Source organism: Physcomitrium patens, chromosome 13 (assembly GCF_059467195.1).
Source record: "Physcomitrium patens ecotype Gransden chromosome 13, ASM5946719v1, whole genome shotgun sequence".
In the NCBI taxonomy this organism is placed as follows: domain Eukaryota; kingdom Viridiplantae; phylum Streptophyta; class Bryopsida; order Funariales; family Funariaceae; genus Physcomitrium; species Physcomitrium patens.
In genome coordinates, this window is record NC_143422.1 from 15,719,909 (window position 1) to 15,746,395 (window position 26,487).

At 36.3% G+C, this 26,487-nt stretch overlaps 3 protein-coding genes across 3 annotated transcripts; 1 reads left to right on the top strand and 2 right to left on the bottom strand.

Moving 5' to 3' along the window:
- The first annotated feature begins 234 nt into the window (after positions 1–234).
- LOC112290785 (uncharacterized) lies at positions 235–4,099 on the top strand. Its single transcript, XM_024537464.3, has 8 exons — positions 235–838; positions 1,374–1,501; positions 1,799–1,903; positions 2,336–2,428; positions 2,553–2,627; positions 2,823–2,885; positions 3,180–3,289; positions 3,429–4,099. The coding sequence occupies exons 1-8, from the start codon at positions 442–444 to the stop codon at positions 3,454–3,456; spliced, it is 999 nt and encodes a 332-aa protein (XP_024393232.1). The 5' UTR covers positions 235–441; the 3' UTR covers positions 3,457–4,099.
- LOC112290787 (uncharacterized) lies at positions 4,025–6,463 on the bottom strand. Its single transcript, XM_024537465.3, has 5 exons — positions 5,743–6,463; positions 5,394–5,442; positions 4,954–5,036; positions 4,616–4,681; positions 4,025–4,509 (listed from the first exon to the last, which is right to left on the bottom strand). The coding sequence occupies exons 1-5, from the start codon at positions 6,177–6,179 to the stop codon at positions 4,455–4,457; spliced, it is 690 nt and encodes a 229-aa protein (XP_024393233.1). The 5' UTR covers positions 6,180–6,463; the 3' UTR covers positions 4,025–4,454.
- An 8,178-nt stretch (positions 6,464–14,641) lies between these two features.
- On the bottom strand, positions 14,642–17,473 carry LOC112290221 (putative indole-3-pyruvate monooxygenase YUCCA5). Its single transcript, XM_024536299.3, has 2 exons — positions 17,185–17,473; positions 14,642–16,688 (listed from the first exon to the last, which is right to left on the bottom strand). The coding sequence occupies exon 2, from the start codon at positions 16,552–16,554 to the stop codon at positions 15,271–15,273; it is 1,284 nt and encodes a 427-aa protein (XP_024392067.1). The 5' UTR covers positions 16,555–16,688; positions 17,185–17,473; the 3' UTR covers positions 14,642–15,270.
- Between the last annotated feature and the right edge of the window lie 9,014 nt (positions 17,474–26,487).

The window sequence follows — 26,487 nt, forward strand, 5'->3', positions numbered from 1 at the left end:
TTAGATACGGTCCTACTCCATGACCCTCTTGCAAACCGTGATTCCCGGTCCAAACCGGATCTCAGAGACACACCCGGGTATGTCCCTCCAGGTCACTCACCAGGGTGTGACCAGGTCAGGCGTCAAACACGAGTATAAATCTTGATGATCAGGGTATACATTCCTGACCGGATATCGTCTGGAGGAGAGTGTGGAGTGAGGCGCTGGCTTGCTCTGGAGCTCAATTGCGGAGTGAGATTGGTGTTGTTGTTGTAGACTTGTCCACAATAGTAGCTCGGTTTCATTCCCAGCGTCACGATTCCGGAGTTCTTCTGTCGATTTGTTGCGATACTCTGCTTCGAATTTCGTCTTCTTTTCACGGTTGCACAGAATTGTGGAGTTCCGCGAGATTTTGAGCTATTCCGTGGTGTATAGGTTAGGGCAGGGCGGTGGTGTTCGGAGATGGCGGCAATGGGAGCGTCGTCGTTCGTCAAAGCGACGCCGCCATGCGCAGGATCCAGCACGCAGGGCAACAGGGCTCTGCGAGGCTTGTTGGCGTTGCAAGCTGCCAAACTCGTCGTTGCGGGGGAGACAGAGCTGCGGCGTAGCCGTTTGGCGGTGGCATCTGCTGTCGGAAGAACAAGAACTATTCTGGAGAGGGAAGGTGATGCCGAGGAAGGAGATGGCGAGGTCGGCGCGTGCTGCCCTCTATATTCGTCACTTAGGGAAGTGTCAGGGCCATTTGCTTCGCGATTGGGTGAGCGGAGGTTAACTACTTCGCGGCATGGAGTGCGTAGGGTTGTGGTCCGGGGTTCCACCGCGACTACCAATGGCGTTGCGGCTGATGTTGTCGAAGGAGGTGCGTGATGGTTGAAATCTCATTTCTCCGTTGTGACCCTCTAGTTGTTGTGGAGGCATGGCTTGATAATGCAATGGTGAATTCCGCGTAGAGATTCTAAGGTGCTTTGATAAGATGTAGAATTGTTCTCCTTTTTTTTTGTTTTTTGTTTTTTCTTCAATGTATCTTTCAAATTTGGGAAGGCATCTGTGGCACTTTAGTCAATTCAATCTGTTACTTCGCTGTGTCTATGGTGTTTCATTTTGAAGGGGTGTAGTTTAAATTCAGTAGGATTGGGAGTAGCCGGTCCGTGAAGTTAAATCCGCTGTATGGGATTTATTTTTGGAGTTCTAACAGGAACTCATCTCTATTTTTGGAAATTCTCGTATCGAGTCATTTTTGGGAGGGAAATTACCAGGAAACAGAATTGATATCAATCTGAGAAATTTCTGTAGAAATTAGAGCGATGAAAAGCATAATCTAGAAACTCAGTAACGAGAGACGATAGTTGTTGTAAAGGTTCATTTTCATATACTACATCGGGTTGTGCTTGCAGAGAGTGCACGTGTAGGATCTGTTTCGAGAGAAACCAAAGAGACGAGTGTTGAAGTTACCATCAATTTGGATGGAACCGGAATATGTGATTGCGACACTGGCATTCCCTTTCTGGATCACATGCTTGATGTAAGTATCAAATTTTTCCATTGCTTTTGCCAGTAGTGCAGAACTGGAGCTTTGAGTTCTTTTGTTTGAAATTTCATCCTGAAAGAATCTACTGTTGTAGTAACATCTTGGTGTCATGGACAATGCATGTCAGTTTCACTCATTTAATGCAGTGACTTCCTCTTTCATTTGTCCTACCTTCAGTATATTTAGTTGGTCGTCACATTTTCTTTTCTGGGTTCATTGGACTTTTTGTCCTCGTCACTTCATTAGAGTTTGAAAGCTTCGTAATGGCTTGAATTTGTCTCTCAACAACAGCAATTGGCGTCGCATGGCCTCTTTGACGTGCGGGTAAAGGCCAAAGGAGACACTCACATTGACGATCATCATACGAATGAGGATGTCGGCCTTGCTATGGGCACTGTATGTGTTCTTTCCTCTTTCTCCTCCCTTGTTCATTGATGAAGAGGGAATATGCTGAGGTCTTCGTCGAAATTGGTAAACATGGCTGGCAGTGAGACATGTTAGACCGCTGTATGTAGCTACCTGAAGTTACAGAGGCTCCTTGATTGCATCGCATTTTGGACTTTCAAAAAAATTAAAAGTTTGTTTTATTAGTTTATTTATTATTGCCTTGAATAATACTTCTGTTGTATTATAATATTATCTGTGGTCGTAATTAGAGATCTTGGACAAAGCGTAATAAGTTTTTTATTTTGGATTGTAGTTTTGGAGGTAAAAAACGGTTTAAATTATGACCTCATTTGACCTTTTCTTTTTCTTTTTCTTGTTCTTTCTTTCCCTTTTCTTTCAAAATCACATTGATATCGATTTTTGAATTTTGAGTGAATTCAGGCGCTTCTAAAAGCTCTAGGTGACCGCAAGGGCATAAGGCGCTTCGGAGATTTTTCAGCTCCACTGGATGAGGCTCTCGTTCACGTAGTGTTGGTTAGTCCCTACTCCACTTTTATCGTTTGCAGGGATTTCGCTTCTCCAACCAGGTCTAAACTTTGCTCATCTGGTTTTTTTCTTGATTGTAGAAATAATCTGACGGTAATACGCCTGATGCCAGGATTTGTCGGGACGGCCATATTTGGGTTATGATCTTGAGATACCCACAGATCGAGTAGGGAACTACGACACACAGGTAGCTGATTCTTCCTACACTCGAAGTCAGTGTTACTTTTGACAAAGAAGTTGTATATGGTGCATTTGGAAGTTTACATCAATGAATGGTCAGAGTATTTGTAAAATGAAACAACGGGAGGAAATTGAACGTCAGTAATCGTTGTCCTACTTATAATAATTTTGCCAAGGACTTTTGTTTTGAATTTTTACGCAGTTGGTTGAGCACTTTTTCCAATCCATGGCGAACACTTCAGGAATGACGCTCCACATTCGACAGGTATGAATTGATCCCCCTTGGCCTTATGAATCAAATATACTACGACTCTTCAGAAATAGTGCCTTTGGGACGAACTTGTCTAGATGGGATGAACTCCTGGTGTTTGTAAGTTTTAGTTTTGACGATTGGTTTCATCTTCACTGATTCTACGAGTCCATTCATGAATTTGAAGAATATTGCTTTCTGTCGCTTTCGTTGAGCCTTTGTAGTAGCCTGGGTGTTCTTCTTCAGTCATGGCTATAGTTCACATTTTGATGCGTATTGACATAGTGTAAGAATCACTCTGTGATGCAGCTTGCAGGGAAGAACTCGCATCACATTATAGAAGCCACATTTAAGGCTTTTGCAAGAGCTCTGCGTCAAGCAACTGAATATGATGCTCGCCGTTTGGGAACCATACCAAGGTGATTCTTAATTTTTTTTTCTTTTTATGTATTTTAAACCCCCCGTTCCCGTATCTAAGAGTGTCCAGATATTTTCTCTGATGAAGTTGGTTTCTTTCAGCTCGTAAATTATCTAACTTTGGAAACTTTGTTCCTGCAGCTCTAAAGGAGTACTATCACGAGCTTGAGCTTCTGCGACGTAGATTGGATCTATCACGTTTTTTGTAGAAGTAAAGCAGATCTTTGTACCATCAAATGGAATTAGATGTCACACCATCACAAGAATTCATTTTTTTCCGGTTCCCAAGGACAATCGTTCGAATCTACTGGTACTTGTTTGATGCAAGAGTTCCGCTTTAAGACAAGATGAAAAGCGCTTAGTACCATCCTAGGTTTGAGTCCTGCTTCAAATCACTCTTGCTAGTTCTGGCTGGACAAATGGACTGCAGGTGAAATGGTAGGTGCCTGCTGAACTTCAGGCATACAAAAGCAGCTATGTAGGGTGTGTTAGACTGAGTTGAAAGAGGGAGCTACCAAACTTTTCCCAGAATACGAATGTTGAGTCTTTGTGATCTTGGTGGCTTACGTGACAAGTTCGTAGCAAGTCTCCTGAAGGTACAGGTTAGCATCCGTGGGGTGTGCATCCATCCCAACACATCATCGTTGGTCGCTGCGTTCTCAACTACCGTATCGATCCAAGAAATACTGGTCATTGTATCCTCAATATGTACCGTGATCTACATAGGCTGAGGTGTGTTGGAATGAAAAAGAGTGAGGTGTTTTTATTCACAGTCGAAAAGTTAAGTAAAGTTCTTGATTTTTCTTCTTGAATGGGCCTTTCAAATCAAAATTATCATTGCATCGGATGTTCTGGGGTTTCCATTGAGTAAGAGATAGGCCATTGCTACTCGAGTAACAGGGATGATTTTCGGAAGGGAGTTGAGTGAACATTTTAGTTCTTTTAAGAACTGAGTTCAGAATTAAGGAAGTTTTCTAAACATGATTTAGAGGTGTGAAATTTGGAGGTGTACAACTTAAATATACGTACAAGGACTTGCTATTATTGTGTCATTCTTGAGATTACTTTCTAGTGCAGTATATGAAGCGCTTGTCGTGTTGTGTAGTCCTCGTTCATGCTTCATGCTGCCTCCTAGCGTGTATGAGGCATACACAGTTTTTCAATTTATTACTCTTCATATGGACACACGGCCTTCCGCCTTTCAGATTCCAACTCAACCATTCTGTGTGCAACAGTCGATGTTTGCATTAGTTCTGTCGCAATGCCTCATGTTTCTTAAAGCAGATTGTGGCCAGGATAAAAAAAAAAATTAGGTCAATGCCACTCACCTTCTGTGGATTGTATGTGCGATTGTTGGCTTGCAATGATTCATATCCAGTTTTCTTGCCGGGGCCCTAGCAATGCCCAAACACAAATAAGTTCAGCGAGCCCACAAAATGCTTCTCCAAAATGTATCAATGTGCACTATACCCGCGACGCCACATTCTATCGACAGGCAGAGCATGCTAGAAAACGATGATACGCATAAAACCCGACAAGATGCGATTTTCAGATCGTAATCTTAGATATGAACGCTGTTCAATTAAAATGGAGAAAACTTCATCTTAAAAATACTATCGTGTCAATCACACAAAAAAACAAATACTGAAATAGGAACGTGATTTACACGCATTTGACTTCAAAGTTGCCAGAGCCACATGGGCTGCACTGAATTGAAGGGCTGCCGCTTTTTCCCTTCACAGAACTCAGCTGCATTGCGGAAAAACAACGAGTACCTCTTAGTCAGAGCTCAGTTATTGTTGAGAACCAAGTCATATAAAAACAAAACGATATTCTTCATGTGAAATGTAGAAAGAATAGGGACTGTTTCTCATTCTACGATTTGGATCGAATGAGCCAAAATCAGCCCATCACCGCAAATCATGTTCCAAAAATAAATATGTAGGTATTTGTGCATTGCAAATGTAGATGCTCTTTAAAGCAAAACCCTTGTGGACAAGTAAAAATATGCGATGTACAGATGTAATTAGTTATTAACACCAAAAACACTTTTCATATAATCACGACTACAAGAAGTTAAAGACAGCACAGTGATATTAATGTTACCTGGATTTCATCTCCACCATCATCGCTTGAGATGATCGCTTCTCCGCCTCTGATTCACAATCACAAGAAAAAAAATCAGTAAAACAAACCACATCAGGTTTTGAAGTCAAGCTGTGCAAGTCGAACAAAAGATTACAGAGCGGGTTTGCTTGGACATGAATCAATTGACATATTGACTGCAGTTTATTGTGAAGCTATCCGAGAGCTTCTGCAAGAATATCTCAAACAGCGAGCATCATGAAACATATCATGCAATTCAAATATCATCATGAAGATGTTACGAGTATCGTTCCAGTCCCGTTGTTACTGGCAAACTCGTTATGTAAAAAGAAAGGCGTGGTGGCTGCACCTGTTGCTACAATAGCGACCATCGCTGGACACCCCCAATTGCCACTTGGGTCTTCCATTTGCCATGCAGATCTGCAACCCCCCATTCTTACCCTTCCCTGGCAAGATCTGGATACCTCCATTGCTCGCCCTAATAATGCTGTTGCTCATGATCTTAATGCATCCCGATTTCCCCGCCGACCCACCACCGCAATTCAGACTCAGTGTGTTGTTATTCTGTGAATTCGGGAGCTGGAGTGATATCGGCACACCGTTCTTGCCCCCAACGCCACCCACCACAATACGATTCTTCTCTGCGGGATCCGTCCAAAGATACACGGGCCTGAGGGCGCTCTTGGGCTTCAATCGAGGGATGCATCTAGAACTCCCCCCGGGGCTCCCATCAGACAACACCGGCGCGATGCCGTTCGTCTTGCACCGCTCACAAAGCTTAGCCATCAGTTAGCCGTGACTACACGGAGGGATCCTACTCATCCCATCGCGGCAACGCATCGAAATCTCCGACACGCGATTGCAGCGAGCAACGCCTATCCCACATCAGACCTTCTCAAGCAAAGGATTCGCGGCAGTCATCGAGACCTGGTGTACCAACACACCCCCGTGCGGCATCGGTTAGAGAGTGGAACTGGATCAAAAAAGACTGTTCAAGGACAAGGAATCGCTGCTGCTTCAACGATGAAGCCAGCGAGAGCGATGCGGAGCGATGCAAAGCCCCGCGATGAAGGTTCTGCAACGAAGATCAGGGCGTCAGGCATGGATGATGCGACGCGCTAACCGTTGCGACGCTCCCGATGCGGGTCTGTTCGTGGCCGGATCCCCAAGGAGAGGATGCCTGGCAATGGACCGATTGGAGCGTCAGGGCGACTCTCGCCGCCCTTCGTGTTCTGTCGGCCGACACGCGTGGATGAGTCGGTGGCGATGTCAACGGCGAAGGTTCTTTGCAAGTGAACCCGGACTTGGGTGTCGGTGCCGACACTACCGCTAGGGACTTCAATGGACTTGGATATATGCCTTTTGATGGTTGTTTTGTATGGGAAATTTGTTTATTTATTTCGTTTTATTCACCTTTCTTAGAAGTTGTACACAACAGTGACTCTTAGTTTTTTAAGAACTTGTCTAGAAAAGAAAAAAGTTTAAAATAATATCTTATAATATCCTCCTCTTTGAAATAATTTTTAGAAGTGTGGACCCAATTCCACTCTTAATATTTGATTGCATCTGGAATATCTTGTTGAAAAAATGTTTTGCATAAGATTGGAAGTACCCGTTTATTTTCTGTTGTTAACAAATCTTGACATTTGATTTTAGTTTTTAGTTTTTAGTTTTGGAAATTATTAATTTCTGAGATTCATCATTCATTTAAGCATTAAAGCATCTCTTGATAAAATAAATGAAAAGAAAACTAGTATGATCTTATTCTATTGAATTAGAATAATACATATACAAGTGTAGTAACTTATAATCATAAATGTTCAACAGCAAACAAATTCTAAGTGATTTGTGCTTGGTGGATGTATTCACTTCTAAATAAATTTACATATTTAAAAGAAAGGAATAAAAAACAAAACACAATATAAATAGTAAGTAACTATATATATAAAAAAATTTATACAAAAAAATAATAAATCAAAATTTAACAACAACTAAAGATCAACAAAATTATGGCAAGTCCATTGTTTTACAGAGTTAGTTGTTACATGAAATATATATTTTAAAATTTTCATACATACATATATTTTAATTTTTTTAGCTTTTATACAAATTATTAAAATCCTCGTCATAAACTAATAATCTAAAAAAGATTGTATCATCACTAAAAACAATTGTTGTTATTTAATAATGCTATGTAATATTTATTTAGAGTAAGTTAAAAAGGTATGTTTTTAATTTTTTTATGCATTAACTACACTACGATATGATTTTTTAAGTATTCATTTAGGAAAAGAAATGAAATGCCATATTTAATGACATAATTTATACATAAAGAGAAATACTTCTTCATAAGTTCACTTCAATATATAATTGTGAAAAGACAATTGAAAAAAGTATTTAGCAATTATATATGTTGATATTGGGGCTTTTGTTCTGAAAATATTATATTGAAAATAGCTGTTGATGTATAATAATACGTAATACAATAAAAATTATAATACATATGAAGTAACTAAAACTTGTACAAATAAGATATGTTAGTGCTATACAAATAATAATTAAAAAAATAAAAATAGAACACGTACACATGAAGACAAAAATATAACTAATAAAAATATAAAAAAATTAAATTGTAAAAATAAAAAAATAAAAAATAAACATGTAACTCTAAAATCACAATAAAACTTTTGTAGAAAATAAAACTTTGTAACTTTAATATTTCTTTATACTATGTTTCTTAATATGAAAAATGTGTTTAATTTTTCAATAAATTTTTCGAATATTTATTTTATCAAACATATTTAACCATTATAATAAATAATAAATTAATAGTATTAAAAAAATTATATATATATATATATATATATATATATATGTGTGTGTGTGTGTGTGTGTGTACATACATACATATACATATAAAAATAATTATTTCCTTTGTATATATTTCATAGTTATACTATTTTTTAAGTATTCCAATAATTATTTTTAATTTTATCATAGTTAATTTTAATTATTTTAAAAATCTTTTGAACATAAAAATATTTTTTTACTAGAAAAATGTCATATATACCTCACAAATATGTTGAAATATCAAGAATACCCTTATATTTTTTATAATAGCAAATATACCTCTAGATTTGTGATAATAGCAAATATATCTTCATTTGTGATAAATTATCACCAATATTCCTTGTTTAGAATTTTTGTAAGGGGACCAATTTTTGTTTTGAATTTTTGATTGGCATCACATGTAGCAAGATGTGTCTAGAAGTAATAGTCCAAGTGGTGCAAGGCGCTTTGTTTATTGCCAACATGTGGCTAATGAAGCCCATCTTAGAAGTTGAAGAGAAAAAAACAATAATGAATAGAAGGTAGTCTCTAACATGTAACAGATCTTGCAAAGTGCCATACATGTATACAAGGTGGTTCAATAACAATTTAGGTTGCAATATATGTAATTGGTTAGAAAATGGGTTTGCAATAGCTGCAATGGCTTAATTAGAGGAATTTTTGGATGCAAAGATGCAAGGTGTATTTGCAATGGCTGAGGGGCAGCCATTATTGAGAGCCTAGTACTTAGATCCTCAGTATCATTTACAACTCCCCACAACAATGATAGTAATTGCTTATTAGTCTTAGCAAAGAAGCCATTTGCGGTTACACTTGACGTAAGGAATAGCATGGCTTTTGGGAGGAGTTGGTTTAAAATCAGGAACTCATTTCTTTTTGAAAAGAAATTGCATTGCTTTTGTTTGTAAGTCATGATGCTTCAATAAACTTTGACCAAGAATGTCAAATAGGTGCTTGATCCTTGTAGTGAGTGTTCATAGATCTTCAAGTTTTCATTCTAAAATATCACTTCGATCTTGGCACTCTATATTATCTTTAAAATGCTTTGCAGAGAATTGGTAGCAATACACCCTATTTTCTCTTAAATTGAATTTTATCAATTAATCTTGATAACTTATTACTAGAGAGGGTGAATTTGCTATTATCACAAATTTGAAGGATATATTTGCTATTATCAAGAATATAGGGATATTCTTTATATTTCAACATATTTGAGAAATATATATATGCTATTTTTATTTTTTATTTTAATATGTTGATTGATAGTATAAAGTTATGTATTGTAAAAAAACATAATAATCATAATATGATTACTATATATTTATTTATATACTTAATGCTTGTACCTTTAAATATTAAAAAAAATTACTCTAAAATATCATTTAATCTTTTATTAATTTTTAAATTTATTATTCTTTTATTTTATAATTTTAATTTAATACAAAAGACAGATAAAAAAATTAAAAATACAAATGTACACAAATCATTTTTAACAATAAGATAAAAATAATAATTTTAAATCATTTTAATAAATGGTTTAATAGATTTTATTTACATGTATATGTATATTAAGATTTTAATCAACAAAACTTTACTTACTATCAATGATAAGAGAAGTATAAAAACAAAGATCCAATCAAATTACAAAGTCTTTTATTTTTATTAAACATATGTCTTGATTTTAAGCTCACATTAAATGTAGTTAAACTACTATATATATAAAAAGTTTAAGCATTATTATTATCTAAATATATAATACTAACATTTATTATTATAGCTAACACTTTATTCACAAAAAAAATCGTGTATTCTAAACAACACAACAATTTGTAAGAAAGAAACAAATATAGACACAATAAATTTTAATATATGCATTAAAATTTATCATTTGCTAATTAATTTTTCAAACTTATTCAACAATAAATTACAATTTATTTGTTAAAACTTGATTTTATTTGAAGGTAGAATAAATCTATTAGATCTTTACTTTTTATATAAGTTAATTTTTAAAAATTAGTAATAAAAAATAAGTAATATTTTAACATCTAATAAAACTTTGGTCTACAGTAAAATTCAATAATCTAAAAGTTTATCTTGTTGTACTTAAGTAATTAAAATTAACAACAAAATTATGTGCAAGCCATTGAAATTTTTAAAGTTTGATTAAGAATTTCTATAAAATTAGAAGTCTACAAAATCCAAAACTATACTTTGAAGAAATTTTTGTTCTATATTACTTTCTATATGATAGTGTTCTCTTCATAAAATAATTTATAAAATTTAAAGTCTTATTGATAAAGTATTTAATAATTTAAGGCAATCACCATCCAAGCATGCAACAAGTATTTGTTATTAACTTTGAAGTAGCCAATCTATTTATATGCACAGTTTTTTTTTTTTTTTTTTTTTTTTAAATAAGAGGTTATGATAAAGTGGTAAAAGATTGCATGTGATAAAAAAATATAAATTTTTAAAATAAATTCTAGAAGTTACACTAATTATATTTTTATTAAAGATAAAAAAGAATAAGATAATTACTTTATTTTCTTTATATATATATATATATATATATATATAATAACTTAATTTCTACCAATAAAATTTCAACATTTACTATCTTTATAATACTAATATAATATACATGTAAATCTTTAAATAAATTGTAAATTGTAAAATCTATAACTTTAAAATTATTTTTGATTACCTTCATTTATATGTTTATAAAATTAATTTTATTCTTTTATTTTTTAAATAATTCTATTTTTAGTATTTTAGTGTTTTTTTAAGTAATGAATATTTTCTATTATTTTCATCAATTCTTACATCATAAATATCTTTGTTAAACTGAACTATATGAAAAAAAATATAACAGAGATTTTATTCATCTTTTAACTATAGTTTAATTTGAAGATAGGTATTTTTTTATAAATATTTTTTATATTCAAGTTTTTTTCCAGTAAATTTATTATTTATTATTAACCAAAATATACAGTTATTATCTATTTTTAATTTAAAACCTACTTTGAAATGTTAATAAAATTAACCTATCAAGTTGATATTGAAGATTGTATAAAAATATAATACGCAATTGAAAAATCACATCAGTATGTTATAATTTGGCTTTTATTGACTAAAAATGTTGACACAATTTAATGTAATGTGTCTTTTCACACACCATGATCCATAAGTTTGAATTCTATAAATATTAGAGTTGCTTATTTATTTTTGCAATAAAAGCTTATTAACTATATTTTAATATAAATATAGAATCAAATTAAAAAATTTAGTGAAAAAATTAGTTATTAATGCATAGAAAAATATGTTTTATATAGATTTTTTAGTTTTATTTTTTATTCTGGAAAACTACAGTGTTTTGTTTTATTTTAAATAATCTATTATTAGCGTCCCCAACACAATGATTTTTGATTTGGTCAGTTAAACATATCAATTTATTTATTTATTTATATTTATATCAAAATAAATTAATCAACACTTAAAAAAAACTATTTTATTTTTTAATAACTGGTAATGTGATTAATCAAATCAAGCAGACGGCATAATCCAAACATGGAATTACCCAATTGTAGTGCGTGACACACTCTCTTCAAATGTCTTGAAGCATAACCATCCAAACAATTGCAATTGTGTCTAGAAAATTGTCTGGACCCTTGTTGCCAAATCCAAGCAACGCTTCTCAAGTGTGCGAAGCATTCTGCAACAATGCACACAAAACTAACGATGCACAAAACGACGCCGAAATGCTCACATTCTCAAGCCCTGCATGCAGCCATGTCCGTTACAGATGGAAACAACTACGTCGCGTTACTTCACGGCATCTGATGTGTAGATTCACGGCGACTGAACAGTCCCAAGGCGCCGAGAATCTGCATGGAAGCTTGACGGTCCGCCCGAAGGATGGAACAATTCGGAGTTTTTAATAGTCCTTTTACGAGATTCTAGAAGGATTTGGTTGAGAGATCTCTTGCGAGTAGCCAAAGGATGCTGCGGCGAGTGCACACACACATACACACACCGACAGAGCGGATGATCCCTCCTCCTCCTCCTCGTTGTTATGATGAGCCAGCCTCTGCGGGATTCCAACAGGCAAGATGCTGCAGCATCTGCACCCTCCCAACCCACTTGCAGGGGGTGAGCACTTCGCACCATCGGAATCGTAAGCCTTTCATATCTTCGCCGTGCTCTGCTCGCATGGAAGCTTCTTCATCCACACGATCTGGGCCCTCCACCCGGGAGTAGGCTTTTGATCCGACCCTCTCCACCGCACCGTGGGATGCAGAAAACGAGACACCTCGTCAGCCGAACCGAGACGCTTGCCGTGATGCCGCCTTTCCTCTCGCGAGACGCCAAGGGTGTGAGTCCCCAATGGAGGGCTTGAGTGTTTGTCTGCCTGAGCGAAGGAATGAGCTGCAGGACCCCAACATGAAGGATTTCATCGACGACGGTCTGTCTTGTGGACAAGCTGTTGGAATTGCAGCACCGAAAGGACCTCCGAACGGGAGTACTCTGAACGGGACCAGGCTCGATCGCCATGAGTTCCAAGGCAGTGTTTCGGTGCTTGGTTGGGCTTAACCACAGATGCTGGATGGGTGTTAGAGCTGAATTGCTGTTGAAGATCACACTCACACTTCCACCAAGCTGTATTGGACTTGTGGTTTGATCAGCAGCGATCCTCTCTCCCTGTCGATTTTTGATGCTGTGCGTCGAGGAGTATGGGATTGAGGTGGAGCTGCAATCCCTCTCACAATTCTTCCATGCTCTCCCATAAAACCAGCACTTGCATGAGGTGTTGGGATTGATTGTTTCATTTTTTAGTTCTGTTATAATATTCTTCCCCACTTGATGTTTTTGAGGAAGTGCTTTACATTATCTGAATTTTTTGAGTCTTCTGTTTCACCAAATTATACTCGTTGTAAACATTCAAAGTATTTTTATTTTTTTTCAAGTATTTATTAGATGATTGTTTTTAATGAATGAGAAAAAGATTGGATACTGCATTTTTTATTAATAATTTTAAAAGTAGGTGTTGTGTTATGAGTAACACACGAATAATGATATGAATTATGAGTAAAACAAAATAGAGTTTACATGTGCTATTAGATTTGTTAAGAAATAAAGCTTTACTGAAAAGAAGTTAATTATAACTATATATAATCTCCTTAAAAAATATAATCTTTTACACAGGGTTTTGCATTCATATTCAAAGGGGAAAAAAAAGAAAAAAAAAAAAAAAAAAAAAAAAAAAAAGGTATGTTGAACTAATACACTATCAACCATTTATAAGTATGTTGAACTAATCCATCTATTTAAAAATAAATAAATTAGAACCATATGTGGATCTAACACTTTCTAAATGTATCAGGTACTGTATTTTATTATATTTTTGAGAATAATAATAAAAAAAAACAAATTTGAAAAATTTAATAAAAACATTAGTGCAAATTTCCACAGCTAATCAAACAATTGATTCAGACAAGTCACGAAACACATCATAAAAGCTACATGCATTAGCGCAATTCAATTGAGGAAGAAGAAGAAGAAGAAGAAGCTCAACAAAGGGTTTGTTATATACAAAAAGCACAGGCGCATCTATGAAGTCCAATCTGTCGCACACCTCGCAAGCTTATCATCTAGACTGGCCCCTCTTCAGTGAGGCTCCACATTCCACAAAGCTTGCAAGAAAGCATGCAAGCAAAGAGAAAGAAAAAAACGCCGCACCCACAAAGACTCCGAACCAGCGAAACACCGACTGATCGACAAATTGGCTGGTCCCACAGGAAGAAGGGCCGGCGCGGCAGAGAAGGAATCAACGCTGGATGGTTTGATTGCAACGCTTTTACAGAATGTGGGCTGTGAAAGCAGTCTGAGGGGGGGGAGGCATGTTTGAGCAAGTCCAAGGCGCAGGAGGGAGGTGCCACAAGGTGGGGGAAGATGCGCCAGGCTTCGTACTCTGGCCGGTGGAGTTTCCCCACATGGTCGTCACATTCTGAATCTGTGGCTCTCGCGAAGACTGCTGCTGCTGCTGCTGCATCGAGCCATCGCTGTGTACCAAGACTGAGTTACGATGAGGTGATCATGAGGGACTGCTACTGTGCACACAGTGGCTCTGTACTAGTCAACCCAATACTCGTTCAATGATCCATTTTTATCAGGAGTTATCAAGCGATCCAAGTGTCCACACCCAGTTTTCCCAATGCACACGATGGTTTCAAAAGGTCAAGGATTGTTCCAAATTCTCCTTCTACGAACTCACGTGCTTCCGTGAGATGATGACGCAGATCAGAATGCCGGGCGAGAAATGGTTCTCTCTTTGAACGGATTGCGTGCAGGAAACGCTGTTCGTACAGAAGGATGCGTCGTGCATAGCCCATCACTGAGAATTCGTGAAAATGTTTTCCAGCTTTTGGAGATTTTTAAAACAAAATGTGTGAGACGGACAATGCGTGTCGAATAAAACCTTAGGTCTATGCTATTACTTGGCTATCTGTGTAGATTTTGTGCAAAAAATGTATGGTACAAGTAGGCCGTGAGGGGTACACATGTTTTTGATCCCCAACTATCCACTGCGTGTAAGTTCTGCCCTCTCACTCCCTCTCACTCTTTATCTCTCTCTCTCTCTTGCTCTCTCCGTTTCTTGCGCGCGCTTTCCAACGTCGTCTTGAAAAACATTCGAGGTGGACTACGCTCTACAGCTTCGCATTCATCTTCAACAACGCTATGAGAAGCTCTACAAGCGCAATATATGTCATCGACATCAAAACCTCATTCTCCTCCCGCAAAACACCCGAACTCGAGAACACCGCAGTAGTGTGGGGAGAGGACAAAAATGAAAAAAATAGAATTGAAATCCATCGTGTCCCGATTTCCCAGGTAAATGAGCGAGTATTCTCAGAGGGTTTCAAAATCTCCTTGGAAAAGAGACAAAAAAGAAAGGGCTGTTGGGGGGACAGGTAGCGTCGAGGCTGTCAAAATTGGTAGGAGATCCGGAATGGTGCTGCACAGAGGGCGGCTATCGGGATTGCAGAGGGCAGATGAGTCTCTTGTGAGACTCGGAGGCGTAAGCTCTGCTGAGGTCCTCAGCAATATATTTGGCATCGAAGGTCGCTCCCAATATCCCTTTCCTCCCCAACCCGGCGATGTAGAGACCCCGCTCCGCTTTCCAAGTTCCCTTGGAATGATTCTTCGGAAGTCCTTCTGCTGTGAAGAAACCGCTGTCATCCTTCAGCCATTGAGGAACATTGCTCCGGTAACCAGTGGCCAGTACAATGGCATCGAACTTTACAAATTGATCATTTTCGAATAAGGCCCCGTCGGGGGTGACATACTTCAACCCGGGACACACCTTAATGGCGCCGCTCTTGATCTTCGCAAAGGTCCCCACATCCAAAATCGGCGTTTTCCCCTGCTTGCACTTTATCGTCATCGGACCGTCCGAGGGGCGCTTGAAGCCATATCTTGTCGTGTCGCCCAACATGGCCCAGGTGTACCATACGAGGCATGCGTCCGTGAACCAGAGGGGAAAACTCTTCATCATCCTCATTGCCACGGCAAACGTGGACGTGCCGAAGATCTCTCTCGGCAGGATGTGCACAGGGCTTCGGACGACGAGAGACGGCTCGGCATTGAAATTCGACAGGTCCAAGGCAATCTCCATCCCCGAGTTTCCACACCCTACAACGAGCACTCTTTGCCTCGCATAGCCAGCTCCTGTCTTGTAGTTGCTGGAGTGAACAACGGAGCCTCTGAAATCCTTCAGCCCTTCCACTTCCGGGGTGTAAGGCTCCGCATTCTCCCCAGATGCAACCACCAACCACTTCGCCCGGTACTCCCTCCTCTCACCCTCGGAATCTGCCTCTGAAGGTTGCGTTTTAACCTTCCAACATGATGAGTATGGATCATACGATGCGGTGGACACCTTGGTGTTGAACTTGGCCCACATGTCGAAATGCTGAAAGTAGTTCTCCAAGTAGTCAACGAATTGCTTCCTGTCTGGATACAAAGGGTAATCCTCCGGGAAGGCATAATACGGCAACTCACAAAATTGCTTCGGGATGTGAAGATGCAAGCGGTCGTAAGCCTTGTATTTCCAGAGCGAGCCAATGCCGTCTGATTTTTCAATGATCAGGGAAGGCACCCCCTTCATCTTGAGGCATGCGGCGGCTGCCAAGCCTGAAGGTCCACCCCCCACGATAATGGCACCCTCAACAAATGTAGGGAAGGGTTCTCGTGTCATGAAGGATTCGTTTCCTGCCTTGCCGAGGCATTCCATTCCCGGTGCGAAGTAGGGCGGCATTTTGACAAACTAATCTGCTCACAGTCAAGAGTAGTTCTAACCACCGAGATGGTTCGCTAAAACCCGAACAAAACCGCTCTCGAGTTACCGTCTAGAATCGTGCAACAGAAACTCGGGCTTTCGTGCTTGGAGCCCTGAATCCACAAAACAAACGCATATTAGGGATGTACGAGTGTCTACCGAGTAAAAGACCTCACCAATCTGGAAGGAATATGTGATCAATCCTTGAGCTAAGAGGATGCAACAGGGTCTTCTCATCGAAATCACACGAAGACTTGTAAGATAATAGGGTTAATTTCGCTGACTAACAAGGATTGGCCAACTCCGTAACTGTAACACCCTGACTTACTTTTCACAGAACTAGCTCACTACAGTGGTCACGCTCAAATGGGGGATTACTACAAGGCATCACGGAATCTTAATTGCAAGGGACGAGTGAATCTTCTCGTCACGCATCAAAATTCGAATCCTGGTGAGAGCGTCGCACACTTTCGCACCCAGCATTAGGGGCAACTGCCAGACTATTAAAGTGTAGGACCAGAAGACATCTGAGGATTCACAGAACGCAGAATCTCACTGCTGCTGCGTTGCGCGCACACGACATAAACGACATACAACTCCAAGGCTTACCAGTGCTGGAGGCCATTCCATCACTGAGCAACATTCTTCCAGTCCGGAGTTGAGCAATCAGTCCCACGTTCAATCAATTAGCTACCGCGTTCGACAAAACTCTCCAGCACAGTTCTGGATTCACCTTACTCGGAACTATCCACTTTCTCCCCAGCCGAATCTCGGCGGCCACCAATGACCTACCACTCACACCGTCGGGTCGTTCGAGCAGCCGCAATCTCAGCGAGCCGCAGGCCGCTTGAACCAGATCCGAGCTCTCTAAGACGGTCACAAGCACTACGAGAATGTGGGGGAGAAGGAGGACTTGACAACGGTGAGGGCTAATATATGTAACAGACACAGCCTGGATGGGGATGGAGCTGGTTCAAGCCTGATCACGATGAGGTGTAATGGTTGAACTCAAAAGAGGATGAGCGGGCCAGTTATTTTGTATACTTCGTAAGAATCGACTGGAAGGGGAGAGGCAACTGGGCGCGGCGTTAGCTAAGATCCCGAGAACGCTGCCGCGTTGGCTAGGATTTTGCAGCTGGGCCCCATACAGCCCCACTCCTAAGCTGGTCCAGAGCTGATTCTGGCACCCCCTATAATACTCTGATTATTCATCCCCATCTCAATGCGCTCTTCTGCTTCCATCTCTCTCTTCAACTGGCACCTGGATCGGATTCTACGTGCTCTTTCGCCCCTCTCCGGACGCATCGAAGTTTCCTTCTTAGCCCTGCTAGTGTGTGGGAGGCCACCGTGCTGCCATCACTGGGCTGGCATGCTCACATTCTCCAGAAGGGGGGAAACGGGGTGATGTTCCACCAGCACTTCACTAACGCCGGCACGTGCATGCGGTGGGCTGTATGATCCGCGGCGACGCGATGCGATGCGTTCGCGGTAGAGTTGCAATGCGTGGCGAGGCGTGGCGTTGCAGCAGCAGCGGCGGTGGTGGGATTGTAGCAGCATTGAATTGAATGGAATGGCTTGATTGCTCCTCATCCTACTTCTTCTCCTTCTCCTCATGGGCCTTGAATGTTGCTGCTGAAGCGCCGCAGCTCCGCGCAGCCTGGGTCGCCCATGTGTGCGTGATTCAGCACAAGCAAGCAAAGCAAAGCAAGCTTCCCCTTTTTCCTTCGCCATCCCCCATTCAATGCGCTTCCCATGTCTTTGCCCCTCTTCCCATGTCTCCTCAATTTAGGATTAGGTCTTTGAGTGTTTGTTCTTAATAAATGAGTATAAGTAATGACAGATGTTACATGCCCTTACATGCTTAAAACCCTTAAATTGGAGATGCATGTGAGGATGCGTTCTATATTAGTTGGTAGCCATGGAGTCGTAAAGAAATCTTAATGGGCAAAGTTGAGTGACTTAATTATGCTTGGTGAATTTAGATAATTTGAGAGCACTACGTTAGTGTGAACTGGAAGAAATTAAGCTGTGCATATACAATTGGAGGATTATCACTTGCCCATCACCCTGGTCTTTTTTTTATTTAAAATAAATGAAATGATTTTTAAATATACATATATATATATATATGATTAAATCATGCCTATGATAAATTAATGAAGATTATATTGTCAAAAGTAGATTTCTAGTATATTTTATGATTTGTGGATTTATTATTAAGTTTTTGTCGTTTCATGTTAATATTATTGATAATATTCTGTGTGAAACAAAGATGGTAAATACAAAAGATATGACAAATCTTTAGTAATTATAAGCTAGACAATCAATGTCTTTATTTTTATCTATATTAGAATTATTTTTAAAATTTTAATAATTAAAATTTATTTTTTGTATTGATTTTATATTGAGTTAAAAATAGTTACAATAATAATAATAATAATTAACCAAATAACTAATAATATCTACATAATTATATATAAATTTTAAAACATATGCTTGGAAATAGGATTTGTAGAAAATGCATAGTAGTTGAGTGTAATAGCAATTAAAATTTTAGAATATAATTGATAATATACAAATATATACAAATATATAATAAAATTTTATTTATTGAATTTTTTCATTATAAACATACACAACAAAAAATATAGTATTGCATAAAAAAGTAACAAAGTTCTTTGTTTGTTTTATTGTATTTTTCAGTCATTTCTTTATTAAAAATACACATATGTATATATTTAAATTAATTAATATTTATACATTAAAATTTATTTGAACATTGTGTATTTTTTTAAACAACCATAAAAGGAGCTTTTTTAATTTTACATAATAACATGTTTTATATTTAATTTTGATATATTTTAAAATAATTCAATTAATTATTTTATTTTATTTTATTTTATTTCATTAGAAAATACTATACAACAATTAAAGTCAAGTATATTTTGAAGAAGTGAAAATAAAACATGGTCATATTTTTAATTATTCTATTTTATTCTATCCAATTTCAATTTTCAGACGCAATTCAAATTGTGGTCATGAATATATATATATATATATATATATATATATATTGTTTAAAATATTTTAGATATGAAAATTATAAAAAGAAACCAAGAAAGTTGAAACAACAATATTTAAAGATGTTTGAAAGTGTTGTGTAATGCAATTTTTTTATAGTGTCTATACAGGATATTGCTAGTGTCATACAACCAATGATAGTATCAAAAAATTGCAGTGGCACTAACAAAACCCTCTATATTTCTGTACTATTGTCCTATTAGTCAAATTACCAAACATGAAATAAATTACTGGTATTGATAAATATATATATATATATATATATATATATTGTTAAATCACTCTACAGAAATCTTTTACACAAGACCACCAGCTAAAAGTCAGGCTAACAATACGAATTTAGAATAGAACAAGGAAATGAGAGCACACGAAGTTCTTAGTCTAACCCACAAGTAGGGGAAAATGCCACGTAGGACAGAAGAAAATAATACAGATGGGTACATGCCTGATGTTCGTTCAGGAGCCCTGCACTTATCTATAGAAGCATCGGACAAGATGGATGAATCGAAGCATTCATCCGTAAGCGTTCTCTTTGTTGGGAACTAGCAGGCGAAACCACATGGCGTCACGTGCCAAATGGGGTTCGCAACGAAGCTTTGTCTCCGAGCACCGCATTTATGAGAAGTTATGAAGTAGGCAGCCTTGGGCATTGTCTCTTCCTTCAAGTTTGACGCTTCCTTTTGGCTTCCGATTAATTGGGTTATGCACTTTCGCTGCAAAAAGATTAGTGAAATCGAGGCTATTTAGTGCCTCTACTTTGGGACCCAATTAGGGAGAAGCCTGCATTGTTGCCCTAAAAGGCTCCATGCAAATAGGCCTCAAGCCTCTTTCCGCTCCTTTGCTATCCCTTCCCTTTTTGGCAGTCACCTAGCTTGAAACCCTTCCCGCTTCGTTCTCTCCATTTGGAGGCGGGGGCTCCGCAAAGGACGCTGTTCAGGCCCAACGCATAAAACCTGCATAGAATCTGATCCAGCTCCGTTGCAACGCTTGAATGAATGCCCTTATTAACCCCAGAGACACTTTCCCGATTTGTGAAGTGCCGATGACGTGGATGGCGGTGTTGGGTGGCCGGTTACGAAATTTGCTATCGTGGTGTGACGTTGATTCAAGAAGAAAGCCCAAACCTGCAAGCTCAGAGATGGGTATCCAGTGATTTCCAGTTTTGACCTATAACCTTGCTTGTATTGGTCGTTGGGAAATGATCGGATACATAGAAGAGCTAATTTAGTACAAAAATACGGTACTCGAGAAGTATTTCTGACTCAACGCAGTTGGAATTAAAGGATGCAGCTTGTGCAAGCGAATGCCGACGATACCATGCCCCTCACATACTGCTGTTGGTGCAATGTTTGGACCTTTCCGAGGTGGCATGGGCGCTCAGGATCCTGACCCTTTCACTCGGTAGCTACTTTTCCCCAAGCAACCCAAAGCACATTCTCTTTCACTCCTCCAACGGATTAGGTTTCTGTGGCAGCTCGAGCTAATCCATACCTTTTTGTGGGCGCTTAACATTTGGGCTTCTTTTGAACTTTTCGAATTAAAGGAGGTTCCGAGAAGGAAGGGGAAAAGAGATATTTTGTTCCTTAAGTTATTTGTGCGTAATTAGAAAGAGCGTTCACACCAATTCGCCCCGAAAAAAACGTCAGTAGAGTCAAATTAGCTTCATTTTGCTATATGAACGGCGCTTCCCAATTGGGTTTTGTTAGGGTTTCTGGCTCAATGGCCAAGGGCACACAGAGCGGGAGAGATTGAGCATCTATCTAGAATTCCAACAATCTACGAACGAGTAACTTCCTCCGATGATAGAAAAGGCCAACATTCTACTGTCATGACTCTGCCCAATGAAATACACAGCGAGGAGAATGCTGTCGTTGCGACCAGCCGGATTCGAACCCCAGATCGAACCTGTGATCTGAGAGTCAGCTCACAATTCTTCGACATTTTGTGATAATTCCAAAACAACAGAAGCAAAATTAGATTTACTCTAAATGTATTCTATATTCGGACTTAATGGCGTATTTGTGAAAGTTAGAACCTTCTAGATTTCATAGCTTATTAAGATTATATTAGTTAATTTGTTTGTTTACTACTAACATAGCCTTGTAAATCTTGATACTCAGCAATTATTTCTTCTATGTTTAAAGCAATATGCTTTGTAATTCAACTCATATTAAGATGTTAATTGATATGTCTTAATTTTTATGTCTTATTATTTTATATATATATATATATATATATATATATATGTGTGTGTGTGTGTGTGTGTCAGTGTGTGAGTGTATTTCAGTAACTTTAATATATTTATATTACAAGCATTAACTAAGAATAAATACACATAAAAATAAAATTAAGACTATCATTAATTGAGTACATGTAATGATGGTATCGTTGTTATGTAGCACACATCTATCTTCAATAAATAGAAGTTAATATCACCAATAGCATTTAAATTTACCTTTTATATTTGAAACTACGTTCAAAATATATCCAACGTCATTAATAATTCATTCCGAATTATTAATGTTTTTTGATAAGAGCCAGTTATTTATTATATATTTTAAAATTAATTATACAAGATAAGAAAACATACCTACAGTGTTTATTTTATTAATTAATGAACATGTTAAAATTTTGAAGAATAATTAAATTTTAATTAAATATTTAAAAATAAATTCTATAATGTCATAGAGGTTTAGTTTTTGATATGATTATAATTCTAAAAGAACGAAAGCTCTGAAAAACATAAGTTGAAAAACATAAGTTAAAATACGAGAAAGATTATATATATATATATATATATATATGGTTTTAAACTCTATTTTAAATTAATTAGTGATTCTCAAAACTCAAAACAAATAACGATTGTTGTTAATGCTATCATTTTAAAAAAAATCTGTAAACAAACTATCTCTAAAAGCTATTAAATTCCAAAACTTTTTTTTATCAAAAGTTTAAAATTTTAAAAATAATATATATGTTTATGTAATATTTTTTTATATTAACATTAGTAGTAATTGAGTCCTTTCCTTGTGCAATTAATAGTATGAATCTATAATTGTTAATATTAATCATTATGTTTCTATAATTTAATATCTTTTGAGAATATATATTTAATTATATTCAACATAAAAATTCATTTTAAAATTATGTATTAATCTAATTATAACCCTTAATAATTTAGAAAACTTAATTTTAAAAACTTCCATTTGAGATCAAATGAAAACCTGGTTTATTGTTGAAAGTTGATTCTAAGTCACTAATTATGTGCTTTTTTTTATAAATTACTCTAAATCTTAATAATATGTTAATTTAAAACATTTTATGCATAACACACACACACACACACACACACACACACATATATATATATATATATATATATATATACACACAAATGCATAAATTTTGTGTTTTTTGCAAAATATATATAATATTTAAATATCTGAATATATTTAAAATTTAGATGAGTTAATAAATTTTTATTAATTATAAAAGTAAAAATATTTACACTAAATTTATAAAAATAAATATTGAAGTAAAATTTTCTTCTAAAAGACAATAAAATAATTTGATATAATATTATACAAGTGAAGGAGTTGTTAGACTTAGAAGCCCACTTTTAATGGTCATAGGTCAAAAGTATTATGAAGGTCCCTTCCTTGGTGTATATATATATATATATATATATATATTTTGGAGACTTTGGCCTTTGGAGATAGCCTAAAGTAAAAGGAGGCCATCGCATACACTAAATTATTTTTTTGTTACAATTTCAAATATGGTAGCTCATGTCTTGATTGTGACAAATTTCACATACATTAGAATGTGATCTCTTAAACTATTTTATATTTGTAGTTTTTAGCATTTATGATTTGACTTCTCAAACTTTTGTGAAAACCAAAACCATTCATACTGTGTGAGAAAAATGTGCATTCCACCTCATTATTTTCCTATTATTGCATTTTGGTGGATTTTACCACATGGAAATCCAACCAAGAGGCTTCTTTATTTGAACAAACCATAAGCTTTGAAAATTGCAACCTCTTGTCTTCTCTTCTAAACCTAAAACCCCCCAAAGAGAGGTGCTATAAATTGCATAAATTTTATTGTTTTAACATATCTAGCTAGAGTTTATTATATTTTTTTGAAGAAAATGGGAAAAGAAAACACACACATTCTAACAAACAAACAAAATACAGAAACTGAATATTTCTTTCACTACCTCGGTATCTATTTTTACAAGAAAAGACTACAGACTAGAATATTTTTAGCGATTTCAAACATGTACAAAATGAACTAAGGAAAAATAAAAAATAAAAAATAAAAAAATACAGAACATGTATATTTAGAATCTCATTCTTTTAATTTATGCACTGCACATTTGAATTCTGTGTGATTGTTCTTTAGTCCTCTTCAGTACGGCTCACAAAAAATTCATTGTCTTTCAAGGGATAAATATATTTTGTAGAGGCTTAATTATATGAATACAATATACAGTATTCTAGCCAAGAGTGCCTTACCATAAAATATATATATATATATATATATATATTAAAGAAAATAAAAGATGAAGACCTTTTTTGTCTGTTATTTACAGTTACTTTTGAAAATACAATAGATAGCAAGCAGTCCTCATTTTTCTGTTTGGCTTGCTCTAGTAACTAAAATATTTACAACCAAGTATAAATGGTTAAAGACACCCAAGTATCTGAGTGACAATTTTCAACCAACAAAATTTGTATAATTTACATATTCATTGCCAGTAATCTTTCACAGCAGAGGTATAAAAAAATATATGGATAAGAATCAGTAACTTTAATGATTGATGAATGACAAGGAAGATAAGCCTCAACAAGATATCAAATGTTAAAAAAATTAACTTAAAAAAATTAGCGTCATACATGCCTCGAATAACATCATTCCATCAATCAGAAAACAACATATGGTTGCTAGATTCCAAAAAAAAAAACATGAAGTTTCACACATTGGGCTTTTAAAAGTAAATTTTTTCTAAGATATACATTTTTATGGTCCCTTATATTAACAAATGTGGTCAAAAGCTTCAATCCACATTGCCGTACCCATCAAGTCATGGCATGAGAGATCAAAGAAATGTTGGCATGAAAAGAGGGGAATCCGATCCCATAAAAAAAATCCCTTGAAGATCAATTTTCTTCCAATGGATTGCATTTCCATGGCCATTTTTTCTTAAAATGAAGGATCTAAATATGGCCAATGTAAAGCCAAACCAACGGTCACCATAAGATTAAACAAACAAATCAGTGAAAATTCTAAACTTTTCTTTTGTGCAACAAACTACCTCCATATCTTTTAAAGGAACATCCATTTTTAAAGTATTTCACACATATCATGCTCACCTTGTTTTCTAACATTTTATTATTATTTGATTTAAAAAAAATAAAAATCCAGGTTCAATGTCCCCTTTTTCTGCCCCTAAAGTAATCCGCATGAAGTGTTGAAGCAAGTTTTTATTTAGATATACTACAATTAGAGTCCCAAATTCAGGAGTTAGTTAAGGAATTGGTGAATCCTTTTGTAGACTTGCCAAAGTGGAGGCAATCAATCCAGGATGCTTTTTTTTTTCATGTATGTAACTTGTGTATGTGTGTGTGGGTTTCCATTTTTACACTCCCCTTTTATTTTATTTATTTTTGTGCTAAAATGTATTCTCCGAGTGTGAACCCACTTCATCAATTCTGACAAATGTGGTGTTTTGAGTTGGGGTCCCATGTTGTTGTGTTTATAGTCCCCATAGGGATTCCTGTTTCTATACATTAAACAAATATAATAAAAAGTCATAGGCATGGCAGTTTCCTCTATTTATCATTAATCATGAACTGCTTATTAATGATAATAGTTTTAGTTAATAGTTTTAGTTAATTGTACATGTGTGCTCAAGATTGTAGAGAACATTACGTTGAGTCAGTGTGTGATTTTAATTACAATTTTTCTTGACTTTTGCTTTTCTTTTTCTCTTTTGAAATCCACAAAATTGCATCTGAAGTTGTAAAATTATATTAATGAAGAATAAGTTATATTGTAGATAAGATTAAATTTTTGCCAATGGAAGAGTCCTTGAATTTGTCATAGTGTGACAAATTGTGATCTTTGTTTTTGCAACTCTGTGCACACATTGCCTATGCAAAATGCTACAAAACGCAACAATTACAACTTTCTTTCAATTTGTTTTGGTTTGTTTCAAATATTTAGCCAAAAAAATACTTCATTTTGCAAAAAAGCTACAAAAACTATCACACTTTTGTAGTATTTTGCAAAAAACACAACTAATTTGTAGTCTAATTGTCATAAGTATGTTTACCAATTCAGCCTCATTAATGCAGTGATACACTTTCGGACAAACTCTAACTTCCTATTCCACATTCCTCTCTTTATTATTCAGTAATATATGAAATAACTTCTACAAATCTCATGTGGAATTTCCTTTTAAGCCACCAAATTTATCTGCAATTCCTAGGAATTTGCTAAAATGGTTTAACAATTTCAATCTTTCCAATCCACCATAGAATTCCTTTTAGTGATACTATGGCATGTAGGGTGACCAAACCACACCCCTTTTCTAAACCTACTCAACATCCAAAATACCCAATATTTTCATGCCTTAATAGAGCCCCTATTCCTTTCTATGAGGCCTAGCAATGTACATGGTAGTTTAAGCAAGGCAAACATTCCACCAAACTCTTTTGAAAGGATTTTTTGGATGTGTAAATGCTTGATGAATAACTTTGAGCCCATAGTGGATAATTTGTTTATTTATTGTCATTTTTCAAAATTTATCACAAAATACACATG